Source organism: Mesoplodon densirostris, chromosome 5 (genome assembly GCF_025265405.1).
Source record: "Mesoplodon densirostris isolate mMesDen1 chromosome 5, mMesDen1 primary haplotype, whole genome shotgun sequence".
Classification (NCBI taxonomy): Eukaryota; Metazoa; Chordata; class Mammalia; order Artiodactyla; family Ziphiidae; genus Mesoplodon; species Mesoplodon densirostris.
This window is the reverse complement of record NC_082665.1, coordinates 46,244,824-46,268,390: the sequence shown is the minus strand read 5'-3', so window position 1 is coordinate 46,268,390 and position 23,567 is coordinate 46,244,824. Positions and strand designations below refer to the sequence as shown.

Sequence of the window (23,567 nt, the reverse complement as noted above, 5' to 3'; positions counted from 1 at the left end):
ATTTTCCAACTACAATGTTATGAGACTAGAAATCACTACAAGAAAAAAAATTGCAAAAAAACAGAAACACATGGAGGCTAAACAATATGCTACCAACCAACCGATGGATCACTGAAGGAATCAAAGAGGAAATCAAAAAATACCTGGAGACAAATGAAAATGAAAACACAAGGATCCAAAATCTATGTGACACAACAAAAGCTGTTCTAACAGGTAAGTTTATATTGATGCAAGCTTACCTCAGGAAACAAGAAAAATCTCAAATAAACAACCTAACCTACCACCTAAAAGAATTAGAAAAAGAAGAACAAAGCTGAAAGTTAGCAGAAGGAAGGAAATAGTAAAGATCAGAGGAGACATACATGAAATAGAGACTAAAAAGGCAACAGAAAAGATCAATGAAACTAAAAGTTAGTTCTTTGAAAGATAAACAAAATTGATACACCTTTAGCCAGACTCATTAAGAAAAAAATGAAGAGGGCCCAAATCAATAAAATAAGAAATGAAAAAGGAGAAGTTAAAACCAACACCATAGAAATATAAAGGATCATAAGAGACTACTATGAGCAACTATATGCCAATAACATGGATAACCTGGAAAAACTGGACAAATTTCTGGAAATGTACAGTCTCCCAAGACTGAGCCAAGAAGAAATAGAAAATACGAACAGACCAATTACCAGTAATAAAATTGAGTCAGTAGTAAAAAAAAAAAAATCCCAACAAATATAAGTCTAGGACCAGGTGGCTTCACAGGTGAACTTTATCAAATATTTAGAGATGAATTAACACCTATCTTTCTCAAACTATTCCAAAATGTGCAGAGGAAGGAACGCTTCCAAACTCATTCTATGAGGTTAGCACCACCCTAATACCAAAATCAGACAAAGATATCACACACACACACACACACACACACACACACAAAATTACAGGCCAATATCACTGATGAACATACATGCAAAAATCCTCAACAAAATATTAGCAAACCAATGCAACAATACATCGATTCAACCCAGGGATGAAAGGATTTTTCAGTACCAACAAATCAATCATTGTGATACACCACATTAACAAGTTCAAGAATAAAAACCATATGATCACCTCAATAGATGCACAAAAAGCTTTGAAATAAATTCAATATTCATTAATGATTATAAAACTCTCTAGAGAGTGGGTACAGAGGGAACATACCTCAACATAATAAAGGCCACATATGACAAGTCAACAGCTAACATCATACTCGATGGTGAAAAGCTGACAGCACTTCCTCTAAGATCAAGAACAAGACAAGGATGCCCACTCTCACCACTTTCATATAAAACAGTTTTGGAATTCCTAGCAACAGTAGTCAGACAAGAAAAAGAAATAAAAGGAATCCACATTGGAAAGGAAGAAGTAAAACTATCACAAGGATCTGTCTGCAGATGGCATGATCCTATACATAGAAAATCCCAAAGATGCACCCCCAAAACTACTAGAGCTCATCAGTGAATTCAGTAAATTTTCAGGATACAAAATTAATATAAAGAAATCTGCTGCATTTCTATACACTAACAATGAACTATCAGAAAGAGAAAATAAGAAAACAATTCCATTTACAACTGCATCAAAAAGAATAAAATACCTATGAATAAACCTACCTAAGGAGGTAAAAGACCTGTACTCAGAAAACTATAACATGCTGATGAAAGAAACTGAAGATAACATAAACAGGTGGAAAGATACCACGGATTGCAAGAATTAACACTGTTAAAGTGACCATACTACCCAAGACAAAATACAGATTCAGTGCAATCCCTGTCAAAAAACCAAGGGCATTTTTCACAGAACTAGAACAAATATTTTAAAAATTTGTATGGAAACACAGAAGACCCTGAATAGTCAAAACAATCTTGGGAAAGAAGAACAGAACTGGAGGAGTCATGATCCCTAATTTCAGACTATACTGCAAAGCTACAGTAATCAGAACAGTATAGTACTGGCAAAAAAACAGACACGTGGATCAGTGGAAGGATCCACTGATCCTTGTGATACACCACATTAGGATAGAGAGCCCAGAAATAAACACATGCACTTATGGTCATTTAATCTAAAACACAGGAGGCAAGAATATACAATGGAGAAAAGACAGTCTCTTCAATAAGTGGTTCTGGGAAAACTGGACAGCTACATGTAAAAGAATGAAATTAGAACATTTTCTAACACTATATCTAAAAATAAACTCAAAATTGATTAAAGCCTACCTGAAATCATAAAACTCTTAGAAGAGAAAACAGGCAGAACACTCTTTGACATAAATCATAGCAATATTTTTTTGGCTCTGTCTCCTAAATCAAAGGAAATAAAAGCAAAAATAAACAAGTGGGACCTAATTAAAGTTAAGAGCTTTTGCACAACAAAGGAAACCAGTGACAAAAATGAACAGACAACCTAGTGAATGGCAGAACTTATTTGCAAATGATATGACCAATAGGGGTTAATATCCAAACTATATGAACAGCTCATACAACTCAACATCAAAGTAACAAACAACCCAATTAAAAAATGGTCAGAAGATTGAACAGACATTTTTCCAAAGAAGATATACACCTCACCAACAGGCACATGAAAAGATGCTCAACATCGTTAATCATCTGAGAAATGCAAATTAAAATTGCAATGATATCACCTCACACCTGTCAGAATGGCTATCATCAAAAAGAACACAAATAACAAATGTAGGTGTGGATGTAGAGCAAAGGGAACCCTTGTACACTGCCCATTGGAATGTAAATTGGTGCAGCCACTATGGAAAACAGTATGGAGGTTTTTCAGAAAACTAAAAATAGAACTGTCATATGAGTCAGCAATTCCACTCGGGTATTTATCAAAAAAACCCCCAAATACTAATTCGAAATGATACATGCACCCTAGTGTTCATAGTTGCCAAGATATGAAAGCAACCTATGTGTCCATCAGCAGATGAATGGATAAAGAAGATGTGGTGCGTATATACAATGGCATACTACTCAGCCATGAAAAAGAATTAAATATCGCCATTTGCAACATGGATGGACTTGAAGGGTATTATGCTGAGTGAAATAAGTCAGACAGAGAAAGGCAAATACTGTATGATATCACTTATATGTGGAATCTAAAAAATACGACAAGCTAGTGAATATAACATAAAAGGAACAGACTCGCAGATGTAGGGCGCAAACTAGTGGTCACCACTCAGGAGAGGGAAGGGTGGAGGAGCAAGGTAGGGGTAGGGGATTAAGAGGTTCAAACTACTATGTATAAAATAAACGAGCTACAAGAATATATTGTACAACACAGGGAATATAGCCAATATTTTATATTAACTATAAATGGAACATAACTTTTAAAAATTGTGAATCACTATGTTGTACACCTGAAACTTATATGATATTGTATTAACACATCAACTATACCTCAATAAAGAAAGGATGTGGAAGAAGGGAATAACACTGTCAACTGACATTTATAGAACTCTTCACCCAAGAACAGCAAGATATACATTCTACGTAATTGCAGATGGAACATTCACCACACTCAATTGTATATGTAAGGCCATATATTTCTAAGAATAAAAATCATGCAGAATAGGTTCTTTGATCACATGGAATTAAATCAGAAATCAATCACAAAAAGATACCTAGAAAATTCCCAAATATTTGGGAAATTAAATAATAATACACTACTAAATAATCCAAGCATCAAAGAAGAATTTACAAGGTAAGCCTGGAAAATACTTTGAGCCAAATAATAAAGAAAAGAAATATATCAAAATTTGTGAGATATAGCTAAATACTCAGAAAATATGTATTGCTTTAAATGCTTTTATTATAAAACAAAGGTGTAAAATGCTTTATTAGAAAAGAAAGGTGTAAAATCAACAATTTCCACTTCCATCTGAAAAAGATAAAAGGAGATTCAATTTAAATACAGAAAGTTCATAATAAAAATGAAAGTTCTTAATAAAAAAAGAGAAGAAATTAATGAAATTTTAAAAAGACACACCCACAGAGGAAAGTACCAAAACTTAAAGCTGGTTCTTGGAAAATTAATAAAACCATAAACTCTTTAAAAGATGGAGCAAGAAAAACGGGAGGAAACATAAATTGCCAATATTAGAAATGAAAGAAGATATGTATATCACACAGGTCTTACAGACATTAAAATGATAATTAGAGGATGTTACAAACAATCTTATGCCAATAAATTTCACAACTTAGATAAATTAACAAATTAACAAATTCAGTCACAAATTACTGAAAGTGACCCAAGAATACAGAACTTTAATAGCCTTACATCATTTAAAGAAGCTGAATTTATAATTCATGCCCCCAACATACACAGAAAATCCTGACCCAGATGGCTTCATTGGTAGATTCTATTTTAATGTTTAAGTAAGAAATAATACCAATTCTACACAAATCCAAAAGATAAAAAAATAAATAGAGGAGGAGTAAATACTCTTCAAGTCATTTTATGAGGTCTCTACAGCCCTAATACAAAATCAGGGGAGGCCATTGCAAGTTAGGAAATGGCAAAATGGAACCCATTATGCTAAGTGAAATAAGTCAGAGAAAGACAAATATCATATGATCTCACTTACATGTGGAATCTGAAGAAAACAAAACACAACAAACCGATAGATGCAGAGAAGAAACTGCCTGTTGTCAGAGGCGGCTGGGGTGGAGGGAGCTTGAGATGGGTGAAAGGGGCCAAAAAGTACAAACTTCCAGTCATCAAATAATTCATGAGATGTAATGTATAGCATGGTGACTACAGTTAGTAATACTGTATTGTGTATTTGAAAGTTGCTAAGAATAGATCTTAAAAGTTCTCATCCCATGAAAAAAAAACTGTGTTGTAAAAAAAAAAAATGTTAACTAGACTTATTATAGTGATCATTTCATAATACAGTTGACCCTGGCACAATGTGGGGGTGGGGCTCCAAACCCTGCACAGTCAAAAATCTGTGAATAACTTCGTTGCCGACCCTCTGTATCTGCGGTTCCACATTCGTGGATTCAATCAACTTCGAATCATGTAGTACTACTGTAGCATTATTTGAAAAAAATCTGCATATAAGCGAACCTGTGCAGGTCAAACCCCAGTTGTTCAAGTGGCCAACTGTATATACAAATATCAAATCATTATGCTGAATACCTGAAACTGATATAATATTATATGTGAATTATATCTCAAAAAAATGTTCGCACCAGCTTTATTCATAATTGCCCTGAACTAGAAACAGCCCAGATATTAATCAACAAGAGACTGGATAAGCAAACTGTGGTATATTCATATAATAGAATATTACAAAGCAAGTAAAAGGAGTAAACAAGTGATACAACAACGTGGGTGACTCCCCAAAACATTATGCTGAATGAAAAAACCTAGGCACAAAAATGTATGTACCTTTCCCCTCATTTATATGAAATTGTAGAATAGGCAAAATTCTGGGGATCAAAATCAGATTAGTAGTTCCTCTGTTTCCAGGTGTGGGGTGTTGATTGGAAAGGGGCATGAAGGAACTTTCTGAGGTGATGAAAATGTTCTGTTTCTTGACTGGGAATGTAGTTACATGAGTGTATGCATTTGTCAAAATTACAGAACTATATACTTAAGATCTGAGCATTTCACTGTATTACAACTTATACTTCAATTTAAAAAAAACTTCATATACGTTTCAGCTGAGAAATCCCTCCTTTGGGAATCTAACCTATAAAATAAATGTATCAGTAAGTACATAAAGATACATGGACAAGGCTTCAGTTGAGGAAATCAAGGTTCCCACGGTATTTAAAGCAGATTTTGTAGGAACTATTTCATTTTTTGGTCAACGTCAAAACACTTTTGGGGGAGAAAGTGGAAAGATTAACAAAAAGGGAATGTAGAATCAAAAGTGCCTTCTCAACCCAGATAAAAGACTAAGTTTTTAAAAGTGAAAAAGTCACATAAAAAGTACAGGCTGGATAATTTCCCCCCCAAATACTTGAATAAACTTGAGGTTGTCCAATAAAAATACCAAGGATATTATGGTTAAGCGGCAAGAATTGTTAGAAGTCCTTTTCTAAAACCACAGGTACAAAGGCCACTTAAAATCTTTTTGCATGAGTAAGGCTAAAAATGCAGAATTCCACAATACTACTGGAAAACTTACTGTGGGAAAAAAAAGAATATCTAGCAACAGGTGAATGACTGAATAAACTGTGGTACATTCACAGTATGGCATATTAGGCATCATTAAAAAGAATAATTATATATATGCAATTTGACTTGAAAGGATTTCCATCATGCAGTGTTATTTGAGAAGAGGAAGATGCAGAAGAGTGTACAGAATATGATCCTGTCTAGTAAATAACGATGACAGTTCTCATAGCGCCCAACCCTGTACAGTTTGCCCTCTGTATCCGTGGACTCCACACCCACAAATTCGACCAACTGTGAATGGAAAACACGCCGGGAAAAAATTACAGAAAGTTCCCAAAAGCAAAACTTGAATTTACCATGCACTGGCATTATTTACATAGTATTTATATTTTCTTAGGTATTATAAGCATCTAGAGATTATTTAAAGTATATGGGAGGATGTGCATAGATTCTATGCAAATACTACACCATTTTATATAAGGGACTTGAGCAACCACAGCTCTTGGTATCCTTGGGGATCCTAGAATCAATCTCCCATAGATACCAAGGGCGACTGTATGTATCTTTGGTACCTGTATATGTTTGTGTATGTATATATGATATGAAATATAGATAAAGGTATGAAAGAAAAAGTACCAAACTGTTAATATTGATATCTTCAAAGAGGATTGGAGGGCTCGGAGTAGTTTAAAAACAGAAAAGATCTGTTTTAAAAGAATTCCCACAATAAACATCTAAGAAATGCTGTGATCACACACACACACACACACACGTAAAAAGATGGTAACCAAAAAAATTTTACTTTCTTCCTTATTCTTTTTCCATCCACATATTTTGCTATTGACACATTACTTACATAATCGAAAAAAAGGGCATTTTCATTTTCAGGGAAATAAAAACATTGCAAAAAGCTTTGAAATTTAAAAAATATATGGTACTGAAAGTAAAGATATTGTTAATTCTGCATAATTAATGTTTTAAAATTCAAAAATTTTAAATAAAAGATCACATAGTGTAAACAACACGTTTTGCTTACACCAAAGAACAAAATATCATACATAAACAGACCCCAAAGCACAGACATCACAGACTGAAAGACACACACATGTACCTGGATGATTCAGAAGAGTATCAAGTTCTTCTTTGGCCACAACCATTCTTAATCTATCACTACTATCAATGACAAAAATAATGGCTTGTCCTTCTCTGTATAATATAAAGAATGAGAAATATTAAAGACAAACTTGAACATTTTTCTATGTTTACTATCCATTTGCAATTCCGAACCTGTGTATTATGTCTTCATGTCCTATGTCCATTTATACATTACAGGCTTTGGTTTATATGAGTAATTAATATATTAACCATGTTAGTCATATTTCATGTAAAATAATTTCTTTTCATCTGGATCATAATATGGTAAATTTAGTGACATTTCATAATTTTAAAAAATAACTAGTAAAACCATAATCCTATTACACAGATACAACCATTAATATTTTCATGTAAATCATTTTCAACATTTCCTTTGTGTATATTCATATATGAATATCTACATCTGTATTTAAATGGAATCCTGCTGTTTTATACTGCCTTTCTGAAATATATGTACATTTCCCTGATCTTTTTTTGCAGTATAGTTTGAACTACTTTTATATGAAACATTAAAGCTCTACACCAGTGTTTCTCAAATATTTTTTACCATAACCATAGTGAGAAATATATTTTACATTAAGATGCAGTTAGACATATAAGTATATGTAAATATATTTGAAATAGTCTCCTGAGACAATACTTACAAAGAGCTTTTATTTTATTCTATTTGACTTTTAAGCTGATAACCAGCCACTGAAATGGTATAAGGATTCACTTATAGATCACAGCGGCACTTCAAAAATCACTGATTTCCTTCGCATCTTTCTTTTAATGATTATAAAGTATAATGGACGTGTCATTAAATATTGTATCAAACTTCTAGTTTTGGACTTCATAGGTTACTTCCAATTTTCATTACTATGAAAAACTTTGGGATAAACATCTTCCTAAATACATTTTAAAAATTTCTTGATACTTTAAGATCTGTTCTTAGGAATAAAATTTCCAGGAATACATACAAAATTTAAAGTTTTAGATAAACATTGATAAATTATCCTCTGGAAATGTTATATCAATTTATACTACTATCAGCACGTTTCCCACTCCCTTGCCAGCATGGCTCTTATCATTCTTTTCAATTTTTTACCATCCTAACAGCATATTATTTTATTTTGTATTTTGTTAATTGCTCGTTAAGTTCAATATACTTTCATATATTTATTGGACATTTATATATTTTTTGTGACTCAGTGTAATCATAAATTAAGATTTTAAAGTTCAATGCCATTAGTAACCACATGCATATAAAAATAAAACAACTTTTTAATACTATTTTCTCCTATCATTTAAAAAATGAATGCAGATTATCACAGTCACATATTACTAGTGGATATAGAAACTGATATAATTGGAAATATCTATCAAGAGCTTTAAAAATGTTCACTTTGAGCCAGTAATTTCATTTCTGGAATTTATACTAAGGAAACATGAAGTATGACAGAGATTTATACAGTAATATGTTAACTGAAGAATTGCCTATAATCTTCAAAAACTGAGAACAGTCTTTATGTCCAAAAATAGAGAAATGATTAAGCGAATTTGGGTACAGGAATATGAAAAAATATTAGGCCGCCATGAGAGTTACATCCTTTTATGTTTTTCCTGATTCACCCTTATCATAGAATGTTAACTGAAAAACTATATAGTACATGGTACATACTTTAGAAGGCTCCTTTCTCAATTATGTAAAGTGTATATTATATATTTCAAAATAGAAGAAACATACCCAAAAGATTAACAATGGTAAATTTATTAGTAGTGAGATTTACAGGAAACAATGTTTAAATATGCTTTTCTATATTTTCCAAACATTAACTCCTTTCCAAATATGCACTTTTTATGCTTTATTACTTTTTTATATTCTAAGAGTAATATGCAAAAATTATACAATAATTAACATTACAGAGGCATACAAATGACAAACTAAACTTCCTTTATAATCTTATTCCCAAAACAAATGCTATTAATGGTGCGGTACATATTCCACTAAGAATTCTCTTCTCTCTCCATATATATTAAGCACATACTTTTATTAAGAATAATTTTTTCTTCATATAATTGATATGAAAAAATGTCATTATAAATCATTCTCAACACACATTCTTCTCTGTGTATCTTTGCCCAGTAGTCCTAGTCATACTGTACTTTTCTGAAAGCAAAAATTATGGCTGCAGGGCATGAACATTTTTCATTTTAACAGATATTGATAAATTATCCTAAGAAAGATGGTACATTCTCACTACAAGAGTGGCTTATTTTGCCAACAGTAGACTTAATTAATCTTTTTAACCTCTTTCAGTCTAATAGATTAAAATGCACTTGTTCTTTCACAATCAGAAAAGTACAGAGATAGAGGAAATAAATTTACTATTACTGTAGACTTCTCAACAGTAACCATATTCAGCATTCCACCTAAAATGTACCTATAATATTCTTGAATTCATTAACTTCTTCCAAAAAGATTTTGAAGAAAAAGAAGTTAAAGTCAGAAAAAAAGCTTCCTTTTTTGAAGTACTATTTTTATGCAGTATTATGTTTTCTGTAATTAAAATAAATGTTACATTTTTAAAGTAATTAAAGTAAATACATTTTTTTTTTAGAAAAAAGAATTGTTTACCTACTAATTGGAAGAAGAATAAACAAATCCTATACTGAAAACTGCGGTTTCCTTAAAAACAAAAACACCTCACATTTCCCCCAGAGAATTTATTGCAGGATACCACAAACATTCCACCCTTCCTTTTCCAAACTGGCCCTCAAATCTGAAGCATTCTTCTCTTTCTACCTCAGAGGTCCTCTGGCTCTATATGATTTAAATAGCCCTTCAATATGAAAAGAATATCTGGAATAAATCTCCTTTGGTTCCTACCCAAGGAATAAAACATTTGTCCCCACATTAGCATGAAAGAATTAGCCAATGAGGGGGCTTCCCTGGTGGCGCAGTGGTTGAAAATCTGCCTGCTAATGCAGGGGACACGGGTTCGAGCCCTGGTCTGGGAAGATCCCACATGCTGCGGAGTAACTAGGCCTGTGAGCCACAACTACTGAGCCTGCGCTTCTGGAGCTTGTGCTCCACAACAAGAGAGGCCGCGATAGTGAGAGACCCGCGCACCGCAATGAAGAGTGGCCCCAGCTTGCTGCAACTAGAGAAAGCCCACGCACAGAAACGAAGACCCAACACAGCAAAAATAAATAAATTAATTAATAAACTCCTATCCCCAACATTTTCTTAAAAAAAAAAAAGAATTAGCCAATGAAAATTAAAATCTGATCTGGCAGTCATCACACACCATTTCAAGACAAGAGTTCATAAGAACAAAAGTGCATTTAGTGAAGAGATACTGTTTATAAATTTCAGACTCCAAAAGTGAGTTACACTCATGTTAAATGAAGAAGTCCTAGCAATATTACAAGTTTAATGAATTTAACATCGCATGCAAATCTTGAGAAGGTATAACACACTTGGATCCTAGCAACTTGACAGCTGTTAATCTGAAGAAATTGGTGAGCACTCGATTTGCACATGCTAAAAATATCTTGTTTAGAATTGCTTGTAGAACACATGGATCAACTATTAGTGCTGTTATTTTAACTAAATTTATACAGTTAGTATTTACGGATCTATCTGGCCAGAATCATACTTGGTCTTGAAGAAATACTGAATTGAAAAAAAATCCCTGCCCTTGAGAAGTTCATAATCCCACTAGGGAGGCAGCTATGGTACATGAGTTAAAGATGTAATAAGTACGATTCAAGGGATATGAATGGACGAAGTACCGTGTCGACACGGGGGACAGAATAACTGGGCAAAACAATGGAATTCTTCATAGAGGAGGTGATTTTTGAGCTAGTCCTTAAAGAACAAATATATTAACCTTAAGTTGCAGAGAAGTAGGGTAGAATAGGACATTAAAAACAGACAGAACAACATATGCAAGGTCAGGAAGAATCTGAAGCATTTGAGAAATAATGTGAAGTATGATTATACATTTTTTAAAAAATTAGGAAGTATACTTAAATTATATAAAGAATAAACATTGCAACCTAGCCCACGTAATCCTTTGGATTTCTAATCATTACTGGTTATTAAAATAGAACCATCTAGTTTACCAACATTCACAAACATACTTACTTATAATAGTGTTCCCAGAGATTTCTGTATCTTCCTTGACCTGACATGTCAAACACTGTAAAAGACAAACTATAAAACAAAACAAGCAAAATGAAAAAACGTGACTACATTATAAGGTAGTAAAATTGTAACTTTTACTTAAAGTTTTAAGTGTTTTCAATCAAAGAAACCACCCTTGAATATACAATATTCAACTTGGGCCAGCTTTCAAGTACAAGTGCCATAGAATGAATTTTTTTGAATATAAATATGATTTTACAATGAGTAACATATAAAAAAGATATTTCCTTTGCTAGTGAGGTTGTCAGAGTTTATCTAAGCTCTGAATTCTTTAGAATAATCCAGAGGTAGTGGTACAAATATTTAAAATCTATGGGCTTCTGAAATAGCAAATTACTTTTTTCTAACAGTAGGGGGAATAACTATGTAGATCTAATATCATTTTTCACCCACAACTTCTTAATCACAAGTTTAATAAAATGAATTACCTGGACGATTTGAATTTCTCTATGCTGAATCCTATCGTTGGAACTATATCTTGAGATTGAGCCTTTAAGAGAGAAGACAAAGTTTAGAAATTTGCAATTACCAAAGATGAATTTTTCCTCACGTTAAAAAAAAAAAGCACCCAGATTTTCCAGTTCTAAAATCTGCCACTAAGGAGATGACAGGATTAAACAAAATTATAAATTTTGCAGTGAGATCACTGCGTGTAAATTCTTTTTAAAGTTTAAGGTTTACTAATTATAAATCTGCATGTGTGTCTTCACATTCACATTTTGTGGCTTGCTGCAAGTTACCACAGACTTAAAGTGGTTTCAAAAGTCTCCTTCAGCTCACATATAGGACTTTCTAATCTTTCATACTTATTGAGTTTATATATGCTACAGAGGACTGTGCTCATGTGTAGATGGTGAATATACATGGTCCCTGCTCTCATGGAATTTATAACCTGGAAGAGGTAAACTGCAATAAACAACTGAGTTACAAGTGAACACAATTTTGAGCAGTGCTCAGTGCAATGAAAGGTGATTGAGGGTGGGAGGCAATGGGGCAGAGGAGGGTTAGTATAGAAGAGCCTCTCTGATGAGGGGACATCTCACCCAGGAGTGAATGTTAAGAAGGGGAAAAGCTATGATAAGATATTGGCAAAGAACATTCCAGTCAAAGGAATTAGCCAGGGCATGACCTCAAGGCGGGGAGGAACTCACCACTCAGAAAAAGTAGAAGGCCTGTATGTCTAAAGTATATTTAGTAAGGGAAAGAGCTGTACGTAATCAAGTAAGATAGGTAGGGCTTTGAAGGCCATGGTGGGAACTGTGTGGAAAAGAGATTGCAAGGGGGCAAGAGTATAGTGGGAGACCTGCTGACACATCCCACAGGCAAGTAAAAGGCCTTAAATGGACAAGTTAGCTCATCAAATGCATCATAATACTTCTATCATCAAAACTTTCTCCTTTTGAATAAAAATCCATTCACCTTCTGACCCAGATGCCTAGGATTTATTCTCAACTCCTCCCCTTTTTACATTCCCAATACAACCGTTCTCTAAGCTTTATTGGTTCTATCTCACTAACTTAGCTCAGGCCCTTATCGTTTCTTGCTTCAAATTACTACGACAGCCTCCTGATTACTCCTAACTGCTAATATACTACCTAAACAGGTTACTTAACTTCTCTTAGCCAGGGGTCCCCAATCCCGGGCCTTGGACCGGTAGCGGTCCGTGTCCTGTAAGGATCTGGGCAGCACAGCAGGAGGTGAGTGGTGGGTGAGCGAGCGAAGCTTCATATGCCGCTCCCCATTGCTCCCCTTCGCTCGCATTACCGCCTGAACCATCCCCACCAAACCCCCTGCACCCCCCCTGTGGAAAAACTGTCTTCCATGAAACTGGTCCCTGGTGCCAAAAAGGTTGGGGACCGCTGCTCTAAGCCTTAATTTTCCCAAATGTAAAATATATTATTACTATCCTTAACTCATAATGTTATCATGAGAATTAAATAAGTTAATGGATGCAAAATACTCAACATAGTGTCTGGTCCATAGTAAATGCTCAACAAATGTTTGCTATTATTAGAATTACACTCTCACTGATTTCAGTTTCATTCCCCAATTTTCTCCATACTGCCCAAAGTGTAACTTAAAAAAATTTCCTTTCAGTTCATCTTGTTGCTTTTATGTAAACACAGGAGAAGTAGAGGGGAAATTGTTGCTCCACATCATTATGTTCACTTCGGTAGTGTACTCCTGAAAATTTAAAGTTCAAATCGAAAGACAGAAGGTGAAAAGTCACTGTAGCTTTGTCACCTCAATAGTAATGTGCTAGTGAAAAGACCTCCCAGAGCTGCCCTGGTTTTGGCTTTCTGAGATTTGTTTATTCAGCTTTTCCTTTCATCCTGTGAGCTGCCTAGTATTCTTCCAAAAATATCTCTTTTTGTTTATGTTAGACAGATTTTAATTCCTGCTACTCAGATTCCTGCCTCATACATTAGGGGTCTTTTATTGCACGGCAAACTTTGGAATAAAGAGTTTCCTAATTTTTGTTGTCCCCAAATGCAACACTGTTTCGATTTTATGGATTTTCATGTGCCAACCATGTGATAAAATCATCAGCTATTATTATTAGGAAAAACATAATAATAAAAAAGTTAAAAGTTTAAAGAAATCTCAGAAAATATACCTCAAATGAGTAGCTTTGTCTTCAGTGAACTGTAATTAGAAATTGGCCTAGCCTCTTCACAATCACCCAGTTTCCTCACAAACTCTTTCTGTTTCCAGACGAGCTACCCTTTAACTTGCTGTTTTAATAGGGATAAAATTAATCAACTTTCTTTTCTTCCCCTCACTTCTAAAGTTCTATTGGAAGATAATTAGAAAGAAGAAACTCCACAAATTAATCAGGATAGGACAAGATATGTGGGCTGGTACTTCCAGATTTTCCTCTAAACAATTCCGAAATAGTCTCCACCGATTAACTTTCCTCTGCTCTATCCAGGAACAAATACATTTGGTAATTCTCTAAATTGGACAGGGAATGCTTACAAAGCAAGCAAAGGGCACAGGAATTATTACCTAAGTGGACTAGGCTATCTGAGACAGCCCAGGAATAGACCAACATCAATAAGAGTAGAACAAGATTTCTAAGAGAGGCCCTATTTGGTTAGCTTTATTAAGACTGCTAAAAATGATATCCTTGGTGCTATCTATCGATCATTACTCCCTGCCCAAAAATAAAAATTAAAAAAAATCACCCATCAGTCCATTTGTCCAAAAATATATTTAACTACTAAGCAATATTCTAGGTGTCTGGGATTCAGTATTGAACAATACAAGATCTATACTCTTATGGAATTTAATTTTATAATGAAAAATTTAATAAACAACAACTGTATATGCAAGGTAATTTCAGATTGTTTTAAATGTTAAGAATATAAAACTGGATGATGTGATAGAATGAGAGCATTTATGTTGGGGAGTGGGGCAAAAGTGGGAATTTTAGAAGAAAGGTGTTTACAGAGCACATCTCAAGAAAATGACAGCTAAGATCAGGTTCTTGGAAAGTTATCAAGTTAAAATGTACCTCCTCTTTCTCTATTCATCAGTTTAGAAAATCTAGATCAGCAACCTTAGTATATTAACAATAAATGAACATTAGGACAGCTTAATATTAAAAACTAGTTTGGGTTCAGGAAGTATCTTGTTATCTAGAAACTGACTTTATCCCCCCAAAATAAGATACTATAAAATGAGATTTGTGATTTCTTTTGCAAGACATTTCCTAATAGGAGCATTGTAGATTTCTATTATTCACCTTAATTCATTAAAAATAATGAATTTCTTACAGTGGATGTAAGCTCACAGGAGACTTTTCTTGAGTTCAAAGGTAGGGAGGAAGCAAGTGTTATATCTGTGCCTGAATGACAGAGGTTTTGGGGTTTTTAAGAAGTCCCATTTCAAGTGTCCTCTTGGCTACTGTCACCAAGTTTTTTTTTTTAATTTTTTTAAAGTAAAGCAACTTACTCTGCTCTCAGGATGTAGAGGTCATTTGTTCTCAGGAGACAGGATAGTTGCCTAAAGATTAAGGCTCAGGAAGTGGTGTCAGAAATTAGGCTACCTCCTTAAAAATAGCCCTGGAGATAGTCTAGGCTAGTTCCATAATTCATCAGAGGTAGCAGAGAGATAGGTATGTTGGAAAGCAAAAGAAGATTAATCAAAAAGCCTTACTTACTGGCTGCAAGCCCAGGTTTTCCTGAGGACTCTCCCTGACTAATGTGGTGTGTTAGCAGATCTTTCACAAGACTAGTCTGAAATTGGGACATCAGAATATTTCAAGATGATAGACTGAGCTCATGCTGCCTCCTTCCCCTTCTGCCCCAAACAAATGACCAATAATGTTTGGAGAAGAAAGCTCTTCCCATCCATATCAAAGATTATCCCTATGGTAATAACCATGTCTTGGGACAGAAGATCACTATACTGTTGGGGATGATGGAAAAAGATAATGTAATTTCTGTTTTGTTCTTTGAATGATATTTCTGCCAATTTGAGTATGGTAGGCACTGGGGGGGCTGGTCCACTTTGGGGCTATTAACTGTGGCTCTGGTTTCAATCATTTTGTACTTATTTGAGACTACTTTTACAAAAAAAATTACTTTTGGGGATATTCCTTCATGTGGAAAGAAATGGAAATATCTCCTATAGGATAGGACCTAAAGGACCTTACCTAAAGAATTTCCTTATAATCTTGCTCACAGCCCTACCTGCAGAAGTGCAGGTCACCAGCCACTAAGTTTAACTATTAGCTGATAGCTGATCCATGGAACTAATTATGGACCCAAGCACAGCTGCACGTGGTTCTATTTTTTACCATACATCCATCATTCTCTAAATTCAATTCAGACCCCATTCAATTGGGTAGGATGCTATATCTTCCTCTCAAGGACTGTTAAAGAAATCTCTCATAATCACCTAGGTCAGGAGACAGACTCCAATGTATATGGACTTTTTGACCTGTTCTTTTCCTTACTGGGGAAGAATCTCTTTTTCTCTGCTTCTATATATAGAGAAATCCATTAAAATAATACTTCTGGTTACTCTATCTCCCCTCTCCAAATTTATTCCTCTTCATAGGGGAAAAAAAAAAGAGACTTCTTTGACTTCTCAGTTTATGAAATGGAAACCGACATCCTTGTTTCTGCCTCTCTGTCTCTGTCTCTTTGAGAGCCACATCCTTCTTGAAACCATGCATTCTCACCTGTTCTTAACCATGCAGTAAACCTAGATAAGCAGGATCTTTCCCTGAGGAGGAAAGCTTGAATTTGGGGACATGAATCATAACTTAGAGTGTTAGCAAGTCCTCTGGCCAGACCTAAACCTTGCCCTCCAAAATCACCTTTTTCAATAAAACTGCTAGTTTTTATCTCTGCCTGACTTCAGCATGATTTCCAGCTTGGCTGGGGAGCCCCTTAAAACACCTAAATTGCTTTGCAAATCCATTTTCAACTTCTCATCACGGCTGCCTCAAACAAACTCCCACCTGAAAATACACCAGCAGTTAGTTGTTTCCACATGGCAAACTCACTCACATAGAAGAAGGGAATGATGACCAGAAGAAAAGAAATAATGGCATTTTTGTAATTCCAAAGCAATCTCAAACTAAACAGAAGTATAACTGAAGCCGTTGGGAGAAAGAAAAAAAAAAAAAAGGCAGTAAGGCTTCTCATTCTGCTCAACCTGAAGCACTGTTTGGAGGCATTGAAGTCCACCTTCAATTACCATATTTAGGAGCAATGCTTCCCACTCTCCAGCTATTCAGTCATTAAGAGTACCAGCTTCCTAATTTTTGTTCTGTCTGTATGTAGTCTATATTATTTTTTTACTCAGCATTTTTCATTGATTGACTAATGGTTTTTACCTAGATAAAAGTACTTACAACTGTAAATGTTAGCTGTCTACCCAATATCCACTCTCCTCTTCTTTCATACTTACAGGACCCCTATTACTAATGGAAGCAGCAATATGTCCTGCTTAAAAAAAAAAAAAAATCCAGCCTCAGCCAGTGAGGTAAAAGGGTCATTAGTTGGGGCTTCTAGGTAAGCTCTTTAAAGAGGGCTTATTTAGCAAGAAGGCTTATTCTTTTGCCCTGTTCTTTTCTCATCCCTGTGATTTAGAATATAGATAAGATAGTTAACTAAGGTGGCCATGTGGAGATCCTGAGGATCTTGAAGAAAACCAGGCACTAAGGATAGCAAAGCAGAAGGATGGGAGATGCCTGGACCATGCAGCTGCCACACCAGCCTAGGAATACCTCTTCTGGACTTATTTAGATGACAGAAAAATAAGTATCTTATTTAGTCCACTGTTATGTGGGTTTTCTTTATATGTAGCAGAACCTAACTGTAACTCATGCATTATGTGGTGGATGTGTTAGCTTTATATATATTTCAGTTATTAAAATAATATGTTCAAGTACTTACTACTTAAATGACTCAAAGTCATATTGCTTGCTACTACTGATATGCATACCACACTCCTGGGAAACTGTCTAGTTATCCATAGAACCTATAAAAATGATTCACATTTCCCTTTGTTTTGCTCTTCTTGTAAAGAGACAGCCAAAAAGAAGGCAATGCTACCTGAAAGTAAACTCCACAAATTTGTGAAGATCATCTGAGAAGAAAAGACATTTGGAAAACATTCTAGTTTAAATAATAAAGATTTACCTACCTACCTGCATAAAATACACTGCAAATTATGGCTGGCCGATACTTATTAATTTAAGGTACCACAAATTTAACAAGATTACATAACATGATAATGAAGTTATAATGGCAAACAAAATAATCCTGCCTTATTTCTCTTTAGCAGAAAGATACAGGGGGCGGAGTCAAGATGGCGGCAGGAGAGGACGTGGAGTTCGCGTTTCTCCACAACTAGGGTGCCTGCCGGACACTGGTGGGGGACCTCAATGCCCAAGGAGATGGGAGGAACCCCCAAGCGACTGGGTAGGATGAGGGGGGATTGAGGGGGAGGAGAAGTGGAGGCCAGACAGGACTGGTGCACCTGAGGGGTGGGTGGGAGAGGGGAGGGGTTCCCATGCCTGGAGGGAGCTTCGGGGGCTCAGAGGATCAGGGGGAGCATGCCTAGCATCTTCCTTGCCCAGTCTGGCCCTGGGAAGCCCTCAGGGCTCCTCAGCAGGGTCCTCCACCCTCCGAGGCCCCGTTGGTCCTAGAGCCATAGGAGGGAGGTGAGGGGAAGAAGAGGAGAGGTGGGCGGGAGGAGCCCTCCCAGACCAGAGGATCAGGGAAGTGCAACAGGTCTTTGCCCTGGCCACTCGGCCATAGGAAGCTTGCTGGGCTCCAAGGCCCCCTCCGGGCCACATGAGTCCTAGCAGCATAGGAGGGAGGCAGGGGGAGAAGAGGAGAGGTGGGAGGGAGGGGCCCTCTGGGGCCGGAGGATCAGGGGAGGTGCAGCCGGTGTTTCCCCCCAACCCACTTCGGCCCCGGGAAGCCTGCTGCGCTCCCAGGCCTGGTGCTCTGACCTCCAGGGCCCCCTCCAGGCTTGTGGGTCCTAGGAGAATGGGAGGGAGGGAGGAGGGGGAAAGAGGAGGAGAGGCAGACCATCCAGGGCCAGGGGATCATGGAAGGCACTGTGGGCGTTTCCCCCACCCACTTGGCCCCGGGAAGCCTGCTGGGCTTCTGGGTCTGGTCCTCTGCCTTCCAGGATCTCCTCTGGCCGTGTGGGTCCCAGGGGCATAGGAGGGAGGGAGAGGAGAGAAGAAGAGAGGCCAATGGGGAGGGGCCTTCCAGGATCAGAGGATTGGGGGGAACATGCTTAGCACTTCCCCTGCCCACTCGGGCCCAGTGAGCCTGCTGGGGTCCTGGACCAGGTCCTCCACCCTCCAAGGCCAGAGGCACTGCCTGGGCCCCTCCTGCTGAGGCTCCTCCTGCTGCATTGAGCCTAAGACTCACCGCCCCACCCACCCAGCCCCTCCAGGGCCTTTTCCTGCTCTGTTGGCCCTAAGCATAGGCCCCGCCCCCACCTGAAACCTGCCCCTGCATAATCCCTGCCCCCTAGAGCCAAGGCTTTTTCCGGATTTTTTTTTCTTTTTCTCCTCTTTTTTACTATTGTGGTTCTGTTTTACCTTGCATTGTTGTTTCAACTATATTTTTATTCTTTCTAACAAATCTGTTAGTTTTCTAATCTAATTTTATTTTTTACTCTTTGTTATAGTTCTGCTCCTTTTCTTTTTTTTTCTTTTTTTCTTTTTTTTTTTGCCGCCCCACATATCTTGCGGGATCTTGGTTCACAAGATGGGGGTCAGGCCAGAGTTCCTGCAGTGGGAGCTCCGAGTCCAAACCACTGGACTAACAGAGAACCTCAAACCCCAGGGAATATTCATTGGAGTGTGGTCTCCCAGAAGTCCTCATCTCTGGCACCAAGACCCAGCTCCACCCAACAGCCTACAAACTCCAGTGCTGGAAGCCTCAGGCCAAACAACCAGTAAAACAGGAACACAATCCCACCCATCAAAAAAAAAAGAAAAAAAAAGAGAAGACAAAAAAATATGTTGCAGATGAAGGAACAAGGTATAAAATCTACAAGCCCAAAAAAATGAAGAGGAAATAGGCAACCTACCTGAAACGAATTCAGAGTAATGACAGTAAAGATGATACAGAATCTCGGAAACAGAATGGAGGCACAGATTGAGAAAATACAAGAAATGTTTAACAAAGATTTAGAAGAACTAAAGAACAAAGAAACAGAGATGAACAGCACAATAACTGAAATGAAAAACACACTAGAAGGAATCAATAACAGAATAACTGAGGCAGAAGAATAAGTGAGCTGGAAGACAGAATGGTGGAAATAACTGCGAAGGAACAGAATAAGGAAGAAAGAAAGAAAAGAATTGAAGACAATCTTAGAGACTCTGGGACAACACTAAACACACCAACATTCAAATTATAGGGGTCTCAGAAGAAGAAGAGAAAAAGAAAGGGTCTGAGAAAATATATGAAGAGATTACAGTGGAAAACTACCCTAACATGGGAAAGGAAATAGTCACCCAAGTCCAGGAAGCACAGTGAGTGACATACAGGATAAATCCTAGGAGAAACACACCAAGACACATATTAATCAAACCAACAAAAATTAAATTCAAAGAAAAAATATTAAAAGCAGCAAGGTAAAAGCAAAAAATAACATACAAAGGAATCCCCATAAGGTTATCAGCTAATTTTTCAGCAGAAACTCTGCAGGCCAGAAGGGAGTGGCAGGATATACTTAAAGGGATGAAAGAGAAAAACCTACAAACAAGATTACTCTACCCAGCAAGGATCTCACTCAGATTCAATGGCAAAATCAAAAGCTTTTCAGACAAGCAAAAGCTAACAGAATTCAGCACCACCAAAACCAGCTTTACAGCAAACTCTAAAGGAACTTCTCTAGGTGGAAAACACAAGAGAAGAAAAAGACCCACAAAAACAAACCCAAAGCAATTAAGAAAATGGTAGTAGGAACACAGATATCGATAATAACCTTGAATGTAAATGGATTAAATGCTCCAACTAAAAGACACAGACTAGCTGAATGTATACAAAAACAGGACCCATATATATGATGTCTACAAGAAACCCATTTCAGACCTAGGGACACATACAGACTGAAAGTGAAGGGATGGAAAAAGATATTCCACATAAATGGAAATCAAAAGAAAGCTGGAGTAGCAATACTCGTATCAGATAAAATAGACTTTTAAATAAAGACTGTTACAAGAGATAAGGAAGGGCACTACATAATGATCAAGGGATCAATCCAAGAAGAAGACATAACAATTATAAATATTTATGCACCCAACATAGGAGCACCTCAATACATAAGGCAAATGCTAACAACCATAAAAGGGGAAATCGACAGTAACACAATAATAGTATGGGACTTTAACACCTTACTTACACCAATGGACAGGTCATCCAAGCAGAAGATAAATAAGGAAACACAAGCTTTAAATGACACAATAGACCAGATAGATTTAATTGATATTTATAGGACATTCCATCTGAAAGTGGCAGAATACACTTTTTTCTCAAGTGCACATGGAACATTCTCCAGGATAGTTCACATCTTGGGTCACAAATCAAGCCTCAGTAAAATTAAGAAAACTGATCGTATCAAGCATCTTTTCTGACCACAACGCTATGTGATTGGAAATCAATTACAGGAAGAAAACTGCAAAATATACAAATACATGGAGGTTAAACAGTGCACTACTAAATAATCAAGAGATCACTGAAGAAATCAAAGAAGAAATTTTAAAAATATATAAAAACAAATGACAACGAAAACACCATAACTCAAAATCTATGGGATGCAGCAAAATAAGTTCTAAGAGGGAAGTTTATAGCAATTTAATCTCACCTCAAGAAACAAAAATCTCGAGAGGGGGAAGATGGTGGAGGAGTAAGACGTGGAGATCACCTTCCTCCCCACAGATACATCAGAAATACATCTACACGTGGAACAACTCCTACAGAACACCTACTGAACGCTGGCAGAAGACCTCAAACCTCCCAAAAGGCAAGAAACTCCCCACGTACCTGGGTAGGGCAAAAGAAAAAAGAAAAAAGAGAGACAAAAGAATAGGGACAGGACCTGCACCAGTGGAAGGGAGCCATGAAGGAGGAAAGGTTTCCACACACTAAATGCCCCTTCGTGGGCGGAGACTGCGGGTGGCGGAGAGGGAGAGCTTAAGAGCCTCGGAGGAGAGCGCAGCCACCAGGGTGCGGAGGGCAAAGTGGAGAGATTCCCGCACAGAGGATAGGTGCCGACCAGCACTCACCAGCCCGAGAGTCTTGTCTGCTTACCCGCTGGGGCGGGCGGGGCTGGGAACTAAGGCTCGGGCTTTGGTCAGAGCGCAGGGAGAGGACTGGGGTTGGCGGCATGAACATAGCCTGAAGGGGTTAGTGCACCACAGCTAGCCAGGAGGGAGTCCGGGGAAAAAGTCTGGACCTGCCCAAGAGACAAGAGACTTTTTCTTCCCTCTTTGTTTCCTGGTGCGCGAGGAGAGGGGATTAAGAGCTCTGCTTAAAGGAGCTACAGAGACAGGCGAGAGGCGCGGCTAACAGAGCGGACCCCAGAGACGGGCATGAGACGCTAAGGCTGCTGCTGCCGCCACCAAGAAGCGTGTGTGCGAGCACAGGTCACTCTCCACACCTCCCTTCCGGGGAGCCTGTGCAGCCCGCCAACGCCAGGGTCCCGGGATCCAGGGACAACTTCCCCAGGAAAACGCACGGGGCACCTCAGGCTGGTGCAATGTCATAACGGCCTCTGCCGCTGCAGGCTCACTCCGCACTACGTACCCCTCCCTCCCCCCGGCCTGAGTGAGCCACAGCCCCCGAATCAGCTGCTCCATAACCCCGTCCTGTCTGAGCGAACAAAAGACGCCCTCCGGCGACCTACATGCAGAGGCAGGGCCAAATCCAAACCTGAACCCCGGGAGCTGTGCGAACAAAGAAGAGAAAGGGAAATCTCTCCCAGCAGCCTCAGGAGCAGCAGATTAAATCTCCACAATCAACTTGATGTACGCTGCATCTGTGGAATACCTGAATAGACAATGAATCATCCCAATTGAGGAGGTGGACTTTGAGAGCAAGATTTCTTCTTTTTTCCCCTTTTCCTCTTTTTGTGAGTGTGTATGTGTATGCCTCTGTGTGAGATTTTGTCTGGATAGCTTTGCTTTCACCATTTGTCCTAGGGTTCAAACTGTCCATTTTTTTTTTCTTACTTAAAAAATTTTTTTTCTTAATAATTATTTTTTTATTTTAATAACTTTATTTTATTTTACATTACTTTATTTTATTTTCCTTTATCCTCTTTCTTTCTTTCATTCATTCATTCTTTCTTTCTTTCTTTCTACTTTTTCTCCCTTTTATTCTGAGCCGTGTGGATGAAAGGCTCTTGGTGCAGCAGCTACGAGTCAGTGCTGTGCCTCTGATGTGGGAGAGCCAACTTCAGGACACTAGTCCACAAGAAACCTCCCAGCTCCACGTAATATCAAACGGCGAAAATCTCCCAGAGATCGCAATATCAACACCAACACCCAGCTTCACTCAAC

General features: G+C 37.5%; 1 protein-coding gene across 1 annotated transcript in view; it reads right to left on the bottom strand.

Moving 5' to 3' along the window:
• Positions 1–23,567, bottom strand: part of ARL6 (ADP ribosylation factor like GTPase 6) — a 51,330-nt gene that overhangs the window by 14,970 nt on the left and 12,793 nt on the right. The window contains exons 3-5 of the mRNA XM_060099811.1: positions 11,944–12,005; positions 11,456–11,524; positions 7,280–7,374 (exon numbers count right to left, since the gene is read on the bottom strand). Of these exons, the coding sequence (XP_059955794.1) occupies positions 7,280–7,374; positions 11,456–11,524; positions 11,944–12,005 (226 nt within the window). The remainder of the gene's footprint in view (positions 1–7,279; positions 7,375–11,455; positions 11,525–11,943; positions 12,006–23,567) is intronic.